The sequence below is a fragment of the Neurospora hispaniola genome (genome assembly GCF_033458365.1).
Source record: "Neurospora hispaniola strain FGSC 10403 chromosome Unknown B0T23scaffold_12, whole genome shotgun sequence".
Taxonomy (NCBI): domain Eukaryota; kingdom Fungi; phylum Ascomycota; class Sordariomycetes; order Sordariales; family Sordariaceae; genus Neurospora; species Neurospora hispaniola.
In genome coordinates this window covers 132,464-149,755 of record NW_026944417.1, presented here as the reverse complement: position 1 = coordinate 149,755, position 17,292 = coordinate 132,464, and the positions used below count along the sequence as shown (strand labels likewise).

The 17,292-nt window shown below is 52.1% G+C and overlaps 4 protein-coding genes across 4 annotated transcripts; 1 reads left to right on the top strand and 3 right to left on the bottom strand.

Annotated features, from left to right (window-relative positions):
• Positions 1-1,174, bottom strand: B0T23DRAFT_390822 (uncharacterized protein). The gene has a single exon (XM_062837902.1). The coding sequence runs from the start codon at positions 862-864 to the stop codon at positions 445-447; it is 420 nt and encodes a 139-aa protein (XP_062687958.1). The 5' UTR covers positions 865-1,174; the 3' UTR covers positions 1-444.
• A 5,169-nt stretch (positions 1,175-6,343) lies between these two features.
• Positions 6,344-10,750, bottom strand: B0T23DRAFT_433232 (uncharacterized protein; the record flags this gene model as incomplete). The annotated part of the gene is made up of 5 exons (XM_062840425.1): positions 6,344-6,396; positions 6,453-6,510; positions 8,355-8,473; positions 9,906-10,199; positions 10,495-10,750. The coding sequence occupies 5 exons, from the start codon at positions 10,748-10,750 to the stop codon at positions 6,344-6,346; spliced, it is 780 nt and encodes a 259-aa protein (XP_062687957.1).
• A 285-nt stretch (positions 10,751-11,035) lies between these two features.
• B0T23DRAFT_408698 (uncharacterized protein) lies at positions 11,036-12,967 on the top strand (the record flags this gene model as incomplete). Its single annotated transcript, XM_062839322.1, has 7 exons — positions 11,036-11,121; positions 11,243-11,548; positions 11,692-11,854; positions 12,015-12,076; positions 12,157-12,386; positions 12,449-12,663; positions 12,698-12,967. 7 exons carry the CDS (start codon positions 11,036-11,038, stop codon positions 12,965-12,967), a joined length of 1,332 nt encoding a protein of 443 aa, XP_062687956.1.
• A 2,610-nt stretch (positions 12,968-15,577) lies between these two features.
• On the bottom strand, positions 15,578-17,122 carry B0T23DRAFT_327573 (uncharacterized protein; the record flags this gene model as incomplete). Its single annotated transcript, XM_062835629.1, has 2 exons — positions 15,578-16,260; positions 16,372-17,122. The coding sequence occupies 2 exons, from the start codon at positions 17,120-17,122 to the stop codon at positions 15,578-15,580; spliced, it is 1,434 nt and encodes a 477-aa protein (XP_062687955.1).
• Positions 17,123-17,292: the final 170 nt, after the last annotated feature.

Below are 17,292 nucleotides of genomic sequence, written 5' to 3'. Positions count from 1 at the left end.
TCGATGCAAATTCTCGCGAAATTCAGGTACGCGAGACAAAGTTTGGTAATGGAAACTCATGACAGTGTAAATAGAGAAAATGAGGAAGCTGTCGTGAATCCGATGTATCGACAAGTCTCCCGGTCTTTCTGATTTATCTCGCCGTCCAGTGCTTTTGAAAATGAGAAATAAAAAGGTACCTCTCTAGCAGGTGTAGTAGTAATCGTAACATGGAGGTAACATGAAATGTAAACTCCCAAACCAACAAGCCAGACAGACCCAAATCATAATCGGCCATGACGATGATGCCCTTTTGATATGCGCCCCAAACGCCGCCGTGAACTCCCCAAGCCCATCATCATCCGTCCTTGTGTTCCCAGGCCAAACCCGATCATCAAATGTCGTGATACAAAGAAAATGTTACAGAAGAAAAAGAAATACCCCATCCGCAGAGACGTGGTGACATCACATCATCTGCAAAAAATCCATCCTCTCCTGCTCCTCAGCATCATTCACACCCGTCTCCTTCTCTTCCGCATTCGCAGGTCTCCTCGGTGCCCTGTCATCTTCTCTGGGCCCCGCGCCTCCATACCGGTAGACCTCGGGCGTCGCGTAAGCTGAGCGAGCGGGGTTGACGTTGGGGCGGATGACGGGAACAGCGGCACAGCCGTGGCTGGTCCGCGATCTGCCTCTGTACGACGCCTTTTCTTCTTCAACAAAGTCGGTGGAGAAGGACGAGTCTTCCGAGGGAGTGTGTTTGTGTTTAGGCTTGTGCTCATGATCGCGGTAGGGGCGCGGACCGCGGCCATGTTGGGAGTTGAGGAGAGCGTCGTCTTCTTGGGAGGAGCGCCGGCTGAGGCGGCGGAAGAGGCGTAGGCAGCCCATGGTATTTTGGTTGTGGATGGTGTTGATTTGGCGATGATTTGACAGTGTGCTTGTTTTCTTTAGCTAGGTGCGTAAGCACGGCTTTTAAGACGCTAACTCGTCCAAGTGATGATTCTGGGAGAGCTCTTGTTGGACGACGAGTGACAGAGGACGAGGGCAAAGAACAGCGGCGGCCTGTCAGACAAAAGTACTGGTGGAAGCTGACAGGAACTCTGCTGACGACGGATGTAAGCAGAGCAAAGAATGACGGACAGATGGTGTCGCAGTGATGGAGTGGAGTGGAGTGGTAGGTAAGTATGCAAACCCACGGATGGAGGGGGGGGGGGGGGAATGCTCGAGTTTAAGAGGTCCCAGGACGGAGAGCTCAGACAAAGGACGAGCGAGCTTCCACTTTCCCAGTTCGGATGCCCGGCCTCTTGGGCACTTGTGCAGGTCCCTAGCAACAACCCCTACTCCTCCGCAAGCTACCTAGTAGTGTAGTACTAACAAACCCAAAGTTGTGGTGAAGTGAGCTGCCCCCCCCCCTGTGAAGAAGTGGAATGCGGGGAGCCAAGCGGGTCCAGAACATGCCTAAGCGAAAAACAGCGGTCCCATGTGCAACCAACTCCGCCACGAAATTGTTAGCAGCTGTTAGTGCACCACAGACCTCCCGCCTCCTCTCCCGCCTCTCTAGAGGTCACCCTTTTCTGCGACCCACCCGACATGCCTCCCATCCACAACCATCAACATGGGAAACCTGGTTCGTACCCAACAACAAATCGGCCGCGGGTTGTCTTCGAGATTTCCGGCACGGGAATGTTGGACGACGGAAGCATTCCTCCTGTAAGTTCCTTGCCGCAAATCACACCTCCCCGGATGCTACCTACCTATGTAGCCAACATCCCTCTACTAGATTCCCCAAGACCGGTTACACACCAACCAGCACAGGACCCGTATCACGAACCACCGACTTCCCCTTCGACAAACAGTCTCGGATAAAATTGGATCAAAGGATTCATATGTCTACGCCGTACCACCTCTCCAGCTCGACAGCCGCATCACGACTGACACAGAACTCGGGACCCAGAAGATCTGCCCGACCCAGCTGTCGAGATCGACACTCCATTACAACAAGGAGGATGTATGTATGTACAGTGACATTATGCAGCATAGCATCTGTCAGTCCGTCGCCAGCCCGCTCATCAGGGCCTGGAGGGTCTCCTCGCACGTGCCTCGTTACAACCCGACCGTTTCTGGAAAGCTGAGCCATGGCGGGCCAAGCTGTCTGGACCGAACGGGAGGAAGGCGGCCAAGTGGACAGGCCCGCCTAGACAACGCTTGAAAAGGCAGTCAAGAACCGAACCCTTGGCGATTGGCGACAGGGATTAGGACTGCTAAACGACTGACAAGAAGAGCAGTGCGAACGTTGATTCCTGACGGCATCAGAAGCTGTAGCTACCGGAACACGCAGCGGCGCACAAAGAGACGAGTACTCGGCACCAGATCCAATGGCCGTAAAAAGTATTCGACCCCCACAAAGTACATCCTCAAAGCCACCGAGCCAGATACCGGAAGACAGCGCAGAATTTATGTCGCTTTTTCTTCGCTCTCTTTCACAGAGACTGCGTTGATCGAAATTCAACCGCCCCAAACTTCCAAAAAGACATCAGGAACCTGATATTCAATTCAGGTCCTCTCGACAGGCAAGTGCCAATGCCGACAAACCGCGCCGCATAAACACATGATCTGTTCTTACAATCCTTCCGCATCACGCCGATTGGCTTCCTCATTTTTTTCTCGACAAGCATTGTTCGTTAGTTCCTTCGGGACTCCCTTGTACTTTGATGCAGATGCGAGCACTACCTACCTACCTAAAGGTAGCTAGTGATGCTACCTTATATTGCGACGGTGAAAGGATTGATGTCAGGGCCTCTAGTGCCATCCGGAATGATATCGTCACCTTCTCAAAATACGTTAGGGTACATGCATTGATCTTTATCGATGTAACACTCGATGTATGAGAAGAGGGGGCGGGAGTCAGTTCATGCTTGTCAATAACCTGCAAAGTCGCGGTAGTGTCGCACTTTTGCTGGTCCTGTAGCTCCTCACTAGAACTACTCTATTCAATACTTTTGCTTTGTCGTTGCCTGCAATGCCTGGCTATGTATGCTGGTCGGCAATTATGGTGTTCCACTGCATCCTGGTGAGGAAGCGAGTACATGTTGGAAACAATGGGGGCGGTGACCGCTTGGCGAGGGTATCTGCTGAACGAAGGCCACATCATATCGATATAGAGGAGACTTGTGGGAGGCTCAGCAAAAGCAACCTGAACGATACAAGCTTCTCGGTTTATTCTGGAAATGTCTGGATGGCAGTAATGGATTGGACGGTGGTGAACGGTCGGTCGGCCAGCGGCAGGTGTGAGATGTTGGTTCTTGTGCCTCACTGACCCTGATGTGCAAGTCAATTATGCCGCAAGTGCGACTATGTAGTAAGCCAAGATCGCGAATGTTTTAACACGAGAGATATCAAGTTCAAATGATGTGGTGAGTAAAGTACCGCTAGGTACCTATCTACGAAAGGTTCATCTCCCAAGTGAGCGTTCACCAAGTACGTTTCCTTCGGGTCCCTTCATCAGATCTGTACACCCATATTTCATTTTCCAACTCTCATCTTGATTCCCTGCTTCTCATTGCCTCGCCCAAAGTGAAACTCCCCCCAGTAATCGGTTACTTCCCCGTTATCCCATTCCCGCCTTCCTTCCGTTCAATTCAGTTACTCTGTTATTTCCTCAACTCTTCAAGCCTTTCCATCAAAACCCCTACCTAGGTGGAGGGAACATCGCCATTCCAGGCTTCCAGCTTGGAGGGTAGTACCAATGGTGCCATCCCGTCTGCACTGCCCGCTCCTCGCACGGGACCCCAGTGCAACTACAGTTTCATATTATGGTAGCAGCCTGGCCTTATTCTCGTCGAGGCGGAGGCACCGTTGTACCAAACCAACAGTTCGAACAAAGGAGACATCCTCTGACCTTGAATCTGTGTGCTTTCAACGAATCATCAGGACTGAGCCAAAACATAGGTAATACCAGTCCAGCGATCGAGAGCCGTCATCGTCAAGATTTGTGGAAAGCTCAAACACAATCCGGCACAGGATACCTCTAGCAAACACCACACGGATTAGTGCCACCACAGACAGTCGCCAAGTGAAAGACACATGACATGGTCATCACACGAATGATGAGGCACAAGGAAAGTATCCAAACGATTAAATGTCAAACTATGCTGCCATAATGCTACCATTCCAAGGCCCATATCCAAAGTCCATGTCCAAGGCCATCCAACTCCATACTATGCCACCGCCGAAACCGTCTTTCCCAAGCAAAACCACAACGCCATCAATGCAACCACGCTATGCCTTCTATCCAAAACATTCATCCAAAGCCCCTAACCAACGCTGCTGTCCAAAGCACACATCTAAAGCACTTGTCCACCCAAATCTCCAACCAAATGCTCAACCAAATGTCCAGCCATATGTTCAACCCAATATCCAAAACGCATATCCAAAGCACCTCTCGACAGAACACCCCCAGTCAAATGACCAACCCAAATTCCCAACCAAATGATCAACCCAAATTCCCAACCAAATGTTCAACCCAAGTTCGCAACCAAATGACCAAACCACCTATCCAAAAAGGAGACAAATGGGGTGTCCGGGCCCTGAAGTATCTTGTACGCCCCTTGTCTTGAAGGTACTTCAGGGCCCGGACAGCAGACATTCCGTCGTCCGCACCCCCGCTACATTACTCAGACAAATTCACCCACCGCTTGGGGAGCAGCGAAGGAGCCATGCTACCGCCCGCAAAGCAAACCACGAAAATGAAAGGCATATCCAACACCACCACTACCACGCCCACCACACACACAGACCCCATGCTTCTCCTCTTCCTCCTCGCCCTCCCCCCTCGAACTTCTCCTCCCCCTCTCCCCTTGCCCTCCCCCTCGAACTTCTCCCCTTCCCCCCTCTCCTCCCTTCTTCCAATTCTTAACGATTTTGTCGGCCCCCACCCCCTCCACCATGCATATTCCACAATTCCGCATCGTGGATCGCGCCCCCTCTTCCTCTTGCACGCAATACACCGGCCACCCAATCAAGCGGGCACCCCAATGTCGCCGGGACGACAATCACACGGGCAACGCCCCTGGATCGGCAAATACAACCACCACAAAACAACATCGAAATGCCCACCTCCGGTCCCAAGCCCAGCCTGCGGTCGCTGCCCGCAGACTCTTACCCAAGTTGATTGGAGAGCTGCTTGGGAGCCTTAAGCTCGCAGGCTGGGCGACCACATTCGCAAGTTGAGTGTGATGTGGTGAGGATGGATCGGATCAGTGTCGACTGATGAAGTCAAGACACCGAAACTGGCATGGGTGCCTGGTGGACCGGAGTCACAGCCGTCGCGGTCCCAAGCCCAGCTCGCAGAGGCTGCCCACTTGCTGACCCCCTGATGAAAGGGGCCAGAAGTTTCGGGCCTTGAGCTTGCGGCTGGGCAGAGGAAGAATGCTGAGTAGATTCCTCAGGGGTTGTCTGCGAAATCCACGGGTTGGGATGAGGCCCTGGTGGACCGGACGGCTGTTGGGTAGGCTGTTGATGCGGGGTGCGGTTGTTGTTGTGGTGGTTGCAGTGTCCTTGGATGGTGGACTTGGTGGTCTCTGGAAATGACCACTGTAGGCAGTTTAACGTCATGCCCGGGACGTGGTTCTCGAAGACGGTGGGGATACAAGACGTGATGGGAAGAGCTGATGTCTGATGGAAGAGAGACTTGCGGCTGGTTGTGACTTTTGAAAACGACCCTCATATTCTGTCTCCTCCGCTCCTCTTTCGGCAAGTCCACGGCAGTCTGGCATAATGTGGGTTGAACCAGTGACTGGGCAGGCCTTTGCTGCATACACAGAAGCGCTCTGGTTTGGTGTATGGCCGAGAAGGCTGTGGCTTGTGAATGATCTTAGCCCACTTTCCGTGGTTCACTGAGAAAGAAGGTGTGCCATCGAAGCGCGATCGCCTCCGTGAAGAAGATGAAGACGGGGAGATGCCAGTTCTGTCAAATTCCACACCGGTGGGCTGTTGAACTTGAACTGAAAGAAGACCGAGGACTCCATCTGGCTCATTGGAAAGGTCTGATGATTGTTTTTTCTTGGCCGAAGATGTGATGGAGATTTTGTCCATGGTCGGAACCGTGAGCAGTGATATGATGGTGCTGTGGGTGCTGCTGAGGCGGATGCTATGGTGGATTCACAGCTGATTCTTGATGATTTGCAAGTTGTGACATTGCCAGGAGATGAGCTGAGAGAGAAAGCATATGTCCAGTCTTCTGTTGTGTGAAATGTGCGAAGGCTCAGTTCGGTGAGCCAGAGTGATGAAGGCCGGCGGGTGAACGTGAACTGATCAAGCCTGAGAACATGAAGATGACCGACGAACGGCCTCGAACTCGCGCAGTGAGTCAAGGGGCAGCAGCGACGTGCAACGTGCCCCGACACAGCTGGAGTGATTGTTCTGTGACATAGGTTAGTGGTGGTAGACACAAGGTGAAATGATCGAGTATGCCATACCTGGTGCCTTGTACTTCCCAGGGCTGATGGAGCCGATGCTCATGTCCTTGACCGGTAGCTGTACATCTCGAGCTGTTAGCAGACTGAAGTCATGTAGAGCGCTAGGAAAAAAAAAATGTAAGTGTGTTCCTCTCAGAATGCCATGCGGTCCCAGTGAAGTGACAACAAGGGAGGGGGTGAAAAGCAAGACATAGCGCGTTATTTGCGCAAAAAAGAAAACTTGGAGTGACAGTTTGGAGAGATGTCGAGTGTAGTGACGGCAAGGTGAAGTGAGGACATGGGAAAGGCACTGTGGGAAGGCCGAAGCCCCGCGATGGCAAGGTGTATCTTCATGCCTTCCACACACTAGCTTCACGAGCTAGGTGCGAGGCCATGAGAACCGCCGAGATGTACTCGGTAACGGTTGAGTGCCATCATCATAGGGGAAATAGTTGTGTGTTGGTGAAAGAAGAAATGGTCAACTTACTATTGATGACAATGAAGGCGATGATTTGTGCGTGGCTATGCCTTGAGGGCCCGCGAAGACACAGCCGAGAAGCTTGAGCGAAAAGAAAATTGTCGTGGGAAGAAAGTTGAATGGGGGAAGAAGTTGAAGGAGGAAAAGAGAGGAGGGGAGGGGGGTTCTTATAGCCCTCTGGGAGGACCACTTGCCCCACAGCTCAACAGAGAAACCGTCTGTTGAGCCACAGAGCTGTGCGTCAGGGGAAAGAAAGCGAAACGACGAAGATGGGACGAGAAAGCAAGCCACAAATGTTCTCAACTCTGCGTCCCAAATGTGAACTGCGAGGAAAAGAATCGTCCCGAGATTTGAGGGGTTCTTGGGGCGGGGATTTGGTGGAAGGCACAGCGTAATAGCCGACTGGGACATGCACAAAACTCTCCGACCCACAGGCAGGACCGGCGGGGGAGCTCTGTTGAGCCGAGATTAAGATTGCGAAGCAGACGAGCTACGTCACTCAGACAAGACGAGGCAAGAGGCTATCGAGGTTCTTGACTCATCAAAACCAATCAACTGTCGATGAGTCAATAGCCCTGGGGCTTTATCAGGCAATCACGGCGGAGGAAGGAGGCTGGGCACTGGTACTTAGGTTACGTACTGCAGTCCAGACTCCCATCGTTCGATCTTTTTGACTTCCAGACGGCATAGAATACGTCACACGGGAATCTCAATAGCATCGAGATGGAGACCATGCAGATAATGCCATCCCGTTTGTCGAATCAGATCTCAGAAAGGGATGGGTGAGTCGATGGAAGGAGCTCGACAATAGAAGAAGGACAGCTCATCCCGTTATTTTCTTCCTCAACCCCTCCTCATAACCAAACGGGTGACTTCTGCTGAGTACCCCACCGGTCTGGGTTGGCAAGGTACATATTCCAGGCTGCTTCGAGTCTGCGAGGCAGTCAAGGTGTTTTTGGGTTCTGGGATGGAATGGGTTTGTATTGGTTTTCTCTGTAGAGGTACTGAAGCTCTCACAGCTTGGATGACACCGGGAACCGTATTTCGCCCCAAGATGCGGTTCTTATCAAGAAGCTTGTGTTTGGCAGCCAGTCGTGGAGTCAGTTTATAACGCCGTGGAGAGAAGTTTGCTTGCTACATGAAGGGTTGTGTGCTGCCCATTCGTCCCTTCCTCCTCTCGTCCAAATTGTATCCGGGATAACAAATGGTCCCACAGGGAGATCAGATCCCATCCCATAGAGGATGACGGTTTTCATTTCTCCGACAGAAGGACGACGCAAGGAACTAACCAAGTCCGCACCACTTGAGACCCCGGCCTTTGCGTTTGACACTTCGACGCGGTTATCCTCGGGAATCACAGTCATATTCATTTCAAACCTCCTCACATCCTCGGAGATTGTGCTCCGTCAAAATCAGGCTACAAACAGGACGATGCCACAGCTCACAGTGGAAGTAGCGGTAGCCAGAGTGGATTCTTGTGTCCGCTCGGGACCGATGAGATGGCAGGAGGGCGAGAGAGCTGATCGAGACGAAGTACCGATGTACCTGAGGTGGGGAGGGGAGCCTAGAAGTGAGGGGAAGGAGATGAAAAGAGGATCACCCAGGGGAGTACCTGCCCTGGGTAAGAACATGGGGTGACGAGTTACTGAGACAGGCTATGCAGTTGTGGGAGATATCTGAGAGCAATTTGATGTTTGTTGAGATGTGGCATCTGGAAGGAGCAGTGGAAGATGATCACCAGGCTGGCCAGGACCTTGCTTGGGTCTACGGGATTGCCAAAGAGTGCATGCGGAAATGAGAAGTGGAAGTGGATGAATTGAAATTTGCGAGCCAGCCGCTACACTGTTCGACGATCTACCTACGCTGCCGTGACTTCTCGTGTTCGTTTCATGGGGCCCACTTGACAGTCAAGAAGCGATCGCGAACGGCATCGTGATCGATCATTTGAACTTCATGCCGGAACAGAAACCCTAACCGGAGTGCTAGACATTGAAAACAGCGCGCTCTATGCAACTGAGGCCAAAGCCATTGTCTTCCCTTTTTCTTGTTATAACTGCCCAGGGCATTCTTCGTGCGAAAATGCGAGAAAGCGGTAGTCCTTCATGGCCAACTGCGACCGCGACGCCAGGCTTCCAGCTCGTTAGAAAGCGTGCATAACACCACGAAAACGAGATATACAACTCTTCAGGGCTCTCTATAGAGAACTTCACGTATCTCTAAAGCCTTCTCACGTTTGGTTCCAAACTGTGCGTTCAGAATGCGAAAAAATGCAGCACCCAAATCGCCGAGGGTGGCGCGGGACCCTCCGCAGACACTCGATCATCACCACCACAAGCAGCGTTTTGTTGTCTCTTGGTATACCAGGATATCAAGACAGCATAGATCAACCATGTATACACCCTGTGTGTGTCGATAATGTTTTTCAAGATTTGAAAGTTCCTTCTTCTTCTGATTGCTTTTTCTTGATGGAAACCTGCCCTGTAAATTCGGTCAAGAATCACGAACTCCTGCGTGTATATCACTCTTTCAATCTGCTATAACCTGGATACCATAGACGAGCGATCGAGTTTCAGACCTGATTTGATAGCTGCTTGGAAGTCATTGTCCATGAAGTGGGAGTGGTCTCGCCTGGGACACTCAACCACTACCTCCATCCATGAAGCAAAAGTCTAACCAAAATGAACTACTTACTTCTGAAAGTGCATGTCCTTACTGTATGCGGCGAGAAAACTCGAGAAAATGTGTGCGCGATATCAGTCCATGGCCCGCGACGGTGCGGGGCAGGCCAGCCCAAGTCACCCAGGACACTCGGTCAGTACGACACCACGAAATTTTTGATCACTACGCGGATACGTTTTATGGACTCTTCTGAGTTGCTAATTCATCCAAATGCCAAGTATTTCCTTTATTTCCATGTTTTTTTGCAAATGCGTCTTGTCCTTTGTTGGCGCCCTTGCCGAAATCTCCTTTGACTCTCCATTGCCGACCAACTCTACTTCGAACAAAGCCATTCTTCCAGTCATCCGTGCCAAACTGCTCCCATTGACCATGCCCAAATGTACCACTGATTGACCTCATGTCCATCATCCCATGTGTAATGTCCTTGAGTCTTGCCAAATCGTCGAGCGCTTCTTCTTCCCTCGAGCCCTTGTTGCTGCTGTTATCCGTCACAAACGCTTCGTGTTTGAGCCAGCCTGCCTTCGTCTTGCACGTCTCTTCCATCGTCAGAGGTAGGTAGATCTTCAGCGACATAATACGCCCGATATCCCGGCGAGGAATCTCTAGCAACACTAGAACACAAGGGGGTTAGTCATGAAGTTCGTTCCTATAGAGGTAGGTACCTCTGATTGACAATGTGTGGCCACAGGGTCGCGATCGTGCTTGTCCGCTTGTCTTTTTCTGGTCGCTGAATTTTTGCTTTAAGAACCAGACAGAAAGGGCACAATATGCGCAACAGACAACAAAGTTGCCAGGGTTTTTGAAGGTTCCCGGCTTACCTTGAAGTGGGGCTGAAGAGGAAGTTGCCCGGCTCGCGAGGTGATCAGCGAGTCTCTTGGTCGTGGAGTTTGTCGGACATGGAAGTACTGCGCTTTTGGGAGTCCCTCGCGATCTGGATTGCTCTGAGAAGAGAAGACTCCTTGGAGACTTCAGAAAGGGCTTCGTGAAGGTGGCGCGTGGTTACAAGGTTGCGCTGTCTTGTGCTTGCTGAGAAGCGGTCGCGGCGGATCCGCAAGGTTTGGAGAATCGTAGAGGTATTGAGTTCCAGAACCGCTTGCAAGGCTCTGTCCCAAGTGGAGATTTGGACAACGTCCGCAAAGAAAAGAAAAGTCAAGATCTTCATGATGGCGAGGCTGGTATGCGAAGTGGAGTCTTGCTTGTTGTTGTCTTGGAGGAGCTTTCTTGAGTTGTTCAAAATGCCTTGTCGCAGGTAGCACTTCGCGCTTGGATCAAGGTCAAAGTTTGACGACAGGGACGAGGTGGACAAGATAGAAGTAACCTGAAGGGTCACTGTTCAGGAACAAGGTTGCTGCCACCGATTACGAGTGCTCAGTAAACTCGCTGGCGACCGTTCTAGTATCTGACCCCATCCCTGCTCTCTCACCCCCACGCAGTTACCCGATACTAGATGTACCTCTGCGACCGAATCGACATTCTCGCTACAACTGGAAGTCACATTATCAAGCGCTGCCTCTACGAGTGGAATAGCCCGCGGTCAACAAATTGAGAGGCTGTATTCAGTGTAGGTAGCTTCAGAATCAACCGTGAATTCCCTACCACATCTGTCTTCCTTCAAATGAAAACAAACTCAGCCTCAACAGGGATAATCCCCCAGTTACTCCCGGTGTTGGGGCGTGTCACAGACCCACAAAGGGGCCCTTGAGGCTGGGAGGCTCGACACGTCTGAACAGCAAGGCTTTTGGATTCCTTCAAATTCGATCCTCACCTCGGTATATCTCAAGGAAATGGTCTGGCCTGCCTCTTTCTTGTCGTCCTATCTCGAAAGCAAACAACTTTTCCACAACTTGCTCGCCTTGATCATCCCAAGCCAGTTCTCGTACCCCCATGAAGGCATACTGTGCAGTCGATCAAGACAGAAGTCCTCAAATCGTCTGATCAAAACTAGGGCTGGCGTCATCTGGTTTGCTCCGGCCATCTCGCACAGCCAGGTGACACCAGAAGTACCAAAGTCACTTCTTCCTTCATGCAGTCCTGCAGGCAGGGCTCCACCCTGATTTGCCCTCCTAGCAACCCCACACACTCTTCTTTTCTTTTCTCCCACAGGTCACAGCCTTTTAAACTCTCCCCTCTTCCTTTCTCCCTCTTCTTTTCTTTTTCTCTTGATTCATATTTCACCAACACAAACCTCCCCCGACCTGCCCTAGGGGGGCAGCCTCCCATGGCTGAAGCCAAAGCACCCGCGAGGGAAAGGCCACAGCCTCAAGATGTACGTATACTGCTCTTCGTCTTCTTTTCCCTTCTTTTGATCTTGAACCAGGCCGATCAAGACTTTCCTCGCTGTCATTTTGATCCTCGTTCATCCATTTTCATGGTCTCACTTCTCCATCGTCTTATGTCGACTAACGTCTCGTTCCTAAGGTCATCAGTACCATGGCTTGACAAGAATCTTCCCTACACCGAACCCCAACGCCGTACGGCGTCCCGTCGGGTAAGTAATATTTTATGTTTCGGTCGTCTTCACCTTGCCTTCAACTCTTGTACCTCTACTGACCATCAACAGTGGCCCAGTACCCATCAGGCCCGTGACTGGGACCACCGACGGGGACGCTACAATGGTCCCTCCTGTAGCCACAAAAGCATACCAGTAGGTTCATGTCATATGTCATCTCACTTCTTGATCGTCAGCTCACATGTTCCAGTTGGGATTCTGGAGGTGCAGCAACAGAGGAAACCGCTCGCTGGAGTTCGTCAACGACCTTGTCATCGGCCGCCGACTCCCTCGCAACGAGTCCAATCTCGTGAGTTCACCTGATGTCTTCCATTTCTCTCCAATCAACGGAAGCTAACCACAGTTCCATAGGTGACTGCGTCAACGGCTCCAAGTGCTACAACTGCGGCGACTCTCCTCGCCTCACCCTCGGTGGGATCAGTCTTCGCCCTACTTGCGTAGTACACCTCGACCGTCGCAGCAGGGGCTACCTTCATCCGCGGGACGTCATCGGTCGCCTTGTCATCAGCAACTTGAGCCGACACGGGTTCATCGGCAACTCGAGCATGGGTTCTCATCGTCCCTCTGTGATCTGGCTTCGGCCGGGGCGCCGCCCCCGAGCCGAACAAGCGCGCTCTCTACGTTGGCGGCCTTGACCCTAGGGTCGTCATCGAGGACGTCTTGAGACAGATTTTCGAGACTACTGGCCATGTCCAGAACGTCAAAATTATTCCCGACATTGTCGGCGGTGCCCCCCGCTCCGATCCGGGGGGAGAACGGCGCAGCCCTGAGCACACCAATGTGCACGTCCTTGTCCACACCTGTAAGAGGGAGCCGGAGGCTCTGCTGAGAGAGCGCGAACTTAACGGTTCCAGCAGCGTTTGCTCCTGAATGACAAGGAGCAGGAAGATTTATCAATTATCCAGTTCCGTCGGAGGACTTTCTAGGAACACGATCTCCGTCGCTGGACTGTCCGGGTACGTCCTGGGCATCCGGGGATGGAGCTGGGGAGTCCGTCGGCGGAGCTGGATGGGTGGTGGTGGTGGTGGTTTGTATATAGTGATAGAAAAGAACAAAAAAAAAAAAAACGATAAAACAAAATGTGTTCCATTCTGAACGCGTGATTGTTAGTGTCTGCCCTGGTGATGGGGTGTGTCATGGAATGCGCGATACATCTGCATTGTGTTATAACGTTGGGGTGTTGCTCAAAAGTCGGTGCTCAGCGCTTGATCTTCATTTTGTTTTGTTCTGCTTAGCACGGTGATGTCGTCTGTTGATTGTCATTGTCGCTGTCGCCGTCACCATCAACATGATTTGGAAGGAAGAGGACCGTCAGTTCCATGAAGTCAAAAGTGGCGCCGACGTCGTAAGCTGGTGGAACCGGCAAAACAGGCAAGTACCATACAGGATGCAGCGCTGTTACCTCACTATCGCACCTTGGGCCAAGTTCCTGCGGGCGCAGATAATGAACCATCTAAGTGCCATCGGTGGAACCCCACTCTCTCTTTCCCGCTCACTCTCGTGACAGAGCCTCAAAACCTTCAAAATCAACATCATCTCAACTGATTTCACCAACAAAGTCTCTTCATTGTCGTATAACTTGTTCTCTCAACGCCTTGGAGTCTCTTCAAATAAGCGAACCCAGCCTGTACCTTTGCAAAAGTTTGAATGTCTTCATCAGGCTGAAGGAGTTCGTGGTGGGCGTTACAGCGCTTTCAAAGTGCATATCAGCGATGCGTTTTGGCGACCCAAGTTCAACTTCACCTTGAACAGGCGCATCAACTCCTTGATCCAAATGCATCGCGAGTTGCAGCAAACCCGCCGTGCTTCTGCTGTACAAATCCGCTTGCGTCCACACACAAGCATGCAAAGCCGGCTGGACCTTCGGCGCCGGAGACGTGCGGATGAATCAAGCGCTGCAGAATCTGGTCCAAAACCGGGATTGAGGAGACGACATCTTTACTTCATGTTCCCTCCGCTTCATCTATCAAATTATCATCTACCATAATACTCCACGCATTCATGAAATCCAATACATCCTCTGTTTATGGCTAGGTACCTAGGTAGGGTACAGCGGGATGACATTTCCTCTCCTTCATGCCTACTACCTCTACCTCTATCTACCGTGCTCTTTTCTTGCTCTTGCACCGCCGCCTCTGCTACAACTTCGAGTCCATGCATTATTGCCTCCTGAGATCATGCACGCTGCAATGTCCGAGCCCAGAACATCATCCCCCTGACACGAGCTCCACGACTTCTCTCCAGCTGGCCGAGAACACCAAGAGGCCCATCGAGTTGAGTTTGGCGAGTTGTGCCTTGACGACATGGACATCGACGCGGCCAAGATCGCGAATGCTGCTGCCATTGTCAAGACGGGACACAGGAGATGATTACAAACGCTGAATGGGAAAACGAGAGGCTCAAAGAGACAGTAAACGACAATGACGGGTACTATGGACCGGAACAAGCGCAGGAAGATTGAAAGTGCTTCGACTGGCTGGAGCAAATGCCTAGAGGTAGGTTCCATTTCCCTTCTTTGCTTCTTGGTTTCTCTATGTCAAGCTCTACCTCTTCCCTCCATGGTCAAAGGTCTAGACATACATAAGCAAAATACCTCCTCGCCTCCAGCAACAGATTCTCTCCTTTTGTGTGAGTTTTCTTGTTTCCATGTAACATGAAATGATCTCTGCAGCTGCTGAAAAGTTGCGCTGCCTCCCATCTGTGGGGGTTTCGCCTGAACGTTGGGACCGTGTTGTCCGGCCCAAGCTGTTCTATTTACTCCGGTATCCCCCACCCCCTGTCCCCAGTATAGAATTTGGAGTTGGACAAGGAGTACACCTGTATTCAAGCGCTGGTGTTGCCGGTTGTTCAAAAGAAAGAGAAGTGGGGTTGAAGAGTTCGATGTGGCTGAAGAGTGCTCAGCTGAGTCGAGAAGTGGTGATGCTGTACTGCATGGCTGAATCAAAGGGATGGACACCCAATTGGATCTTGTCGATTTTCATGATGTTGCCAGCTTCCGTCTTTTGTTCCAATTTCTGCTGAAACCACCACCGCTGCCGCGGGAGAAGCCGCTACCGCCGCCGCTGAGGTTGTCAAGGCCGCAATGTCTGTCCTGGGGGAGTAAAAACTTCGAAGACTCTGTTCCAACGGTCTTTGAAAAGTCGGTGTTGTCCATCTCTAATTTAGATTGACTTCAAAGGCTGGAGAGCTGGAGAAGCAGCGGGGTCTTTGCTGGACTTGGTGTGGTGGCTGCCGAGTCTGCCGCGGTGTCCGCCAGCTGGGCTGTATCTTGAATATCGTGCTTCTCGAGCGAAGTTTGCCACATCAGAAGTGACGCCTCTCCCAGACGGTGCCAAGGCGTGAAGAGGGCCTTTGTTCCTTGTCAAACAAGGCGTTTGTCTGGGATTTTCTCCCCAAGGTCAATCGCCAACTTCACCTCGTCACCACCCAACTCTTTCTTGACGACTGTCCAGTGGCTCTCCTACATCTTGGTCGGAATCCTCATGGTAGCTGAAAGTCCTCGATGTCGCGGTCCTGAAAGTCGGGTGGCTCAAAGTTGATGTTCTCACGCGGGAGTGAGTACACGGGGTGGGGGTACTCGGCCCTTCGACCCTCAACCTCGTGGTATCTGATTCCGGAGTACCTCTCAGCGCCGGGGTGCCTGCCGGAATCCTCATCGTCGGAGTCTTCCACATCAGATTCCTCAACCGGATCCCTCTCGATATTCGCCCTCCAATCAACCAAACAATCCTTCAAGTCTTCCACCAACTCCCTCGCCTTCTCCTCATGCCCCTCCCGTCCACCAGCCAAATTACACTCCGGCTCCCCCCCCTCCTCGCAACCATCCCACGGCTTAGCTATCACACCACGCCGAAGTGCCCATGCTATAGTCTTGAAGAGTCGACTTATGCAACGACTCTCGTCCCCCGCGAAGACTTCCGTAAATAGGTCCAAACAGTGTAGTTCCAGACCTCTCATCCAGGCCTCATAGTACTGCGGAAGCCAGTCGCAAGTGCAGACCGAGGACTCTTGTACTCGGGCGTCCCACGTGGCTCTGGTCTGGTCAGACCAGTTCCGCGTGATTCTGGTTGGAAGCTGAGAGGCGGAAGGGAGTGGAGCACGGAAAGGTGGGAAGGGTGCGTCGCGGTAGAGGATGTGGTAGAAGAGGAAGAGGAGGCGGACGGCTGGGGAGGGAAAGTTGTCTAGGTCATCTGTTTACCTCTAGTGTTAGTTGTTGCTGGCGCTCGTGGAAGGGAACGAAGGAAGAGGGGAGTGGATAAGAGGGTTGGACTTACCAACGATGGTCATCTCCTCCCTCGACAACTGGTCCTGGCTGTGCATATTGAAGTCGCGGTGGGTTTCACCTGCCAGACGCACCCAGAAGTGCTCCGGCAGCCTCCTGACCAAGTCAACGCTCAGCTGCATGAAGATATCCAGTTGGCTGAAGTAGAAAGCAGCCTTGATCAACTTCCATCGGACTACCAGATTGTCTTCGTCGACATCAAGATCGTCCCTTTGTTCCGAAAGCCATCCTTGCGCAGCCTGCGACAGCGTGGCTGTGTCGGAAGATGGATCCGCAATGCCGATGTCGAACTCCAAATCGTGTGCCGTCTTTGCAATTCGGAACACGAGGTCGAGAATGTTTGGCGTCGACGGGCGGATTGACACGTTGCCGGTGTGGCAGGCGCGGAGTAGCAAAAAGAGGGCCTCGGGATCGACGTCGCAAAGGGTGATCTTGAAGTGCCTCAAGTGATCTCCGCTGCGAGGGATGTTGTTGATGCAACTCTCGCTGAAGAGGCGCTTGTACAATGAGGAGTTGAGGAACAGATGGCAAGAGCGGATCTGGAAGAGGCGTTGAGGGGGTTCAACGACGCCAGACGAGGTGTCTCCAACCAGAATAACTGTGTCGGCGTCGCGGTCAAAGACGACGGGATCCTTGGTTCCGTAGAACGTCTGGCAAAGAAGCAGGTCAGGCGACGCCAATGTCATTGCCGGAGAGGAGGGAGCGGCAGGCGAGGTGCTCTGAGAAGGGGTTTGTTGGTTCATCTTGCTGGATTGTTGACGATGACTGCCCTGGATGCTCAGGTATTGTTTGTAGGAGATTCTTGGTGATTTGCCTGAAGCAGTATTGAAGAAGTTGGCGGTAGCGAAGAATGAGGAGTGGTGGTAGATCTACCCGCGTCTCCTGGTGTTGGGTTATGGAAAGAAGGGAAGTA

What these genes read in the sequence shown, in the direction of transcription:
- B0T23DRAFT_390822 (XM_062837902.1), bottom strand. Translation starts at nt 864, where the DNA reads ATGGGCTGCCTACGCCTCTTCCGCCGCCTCAGCCGGCGCTCCTCCCAA.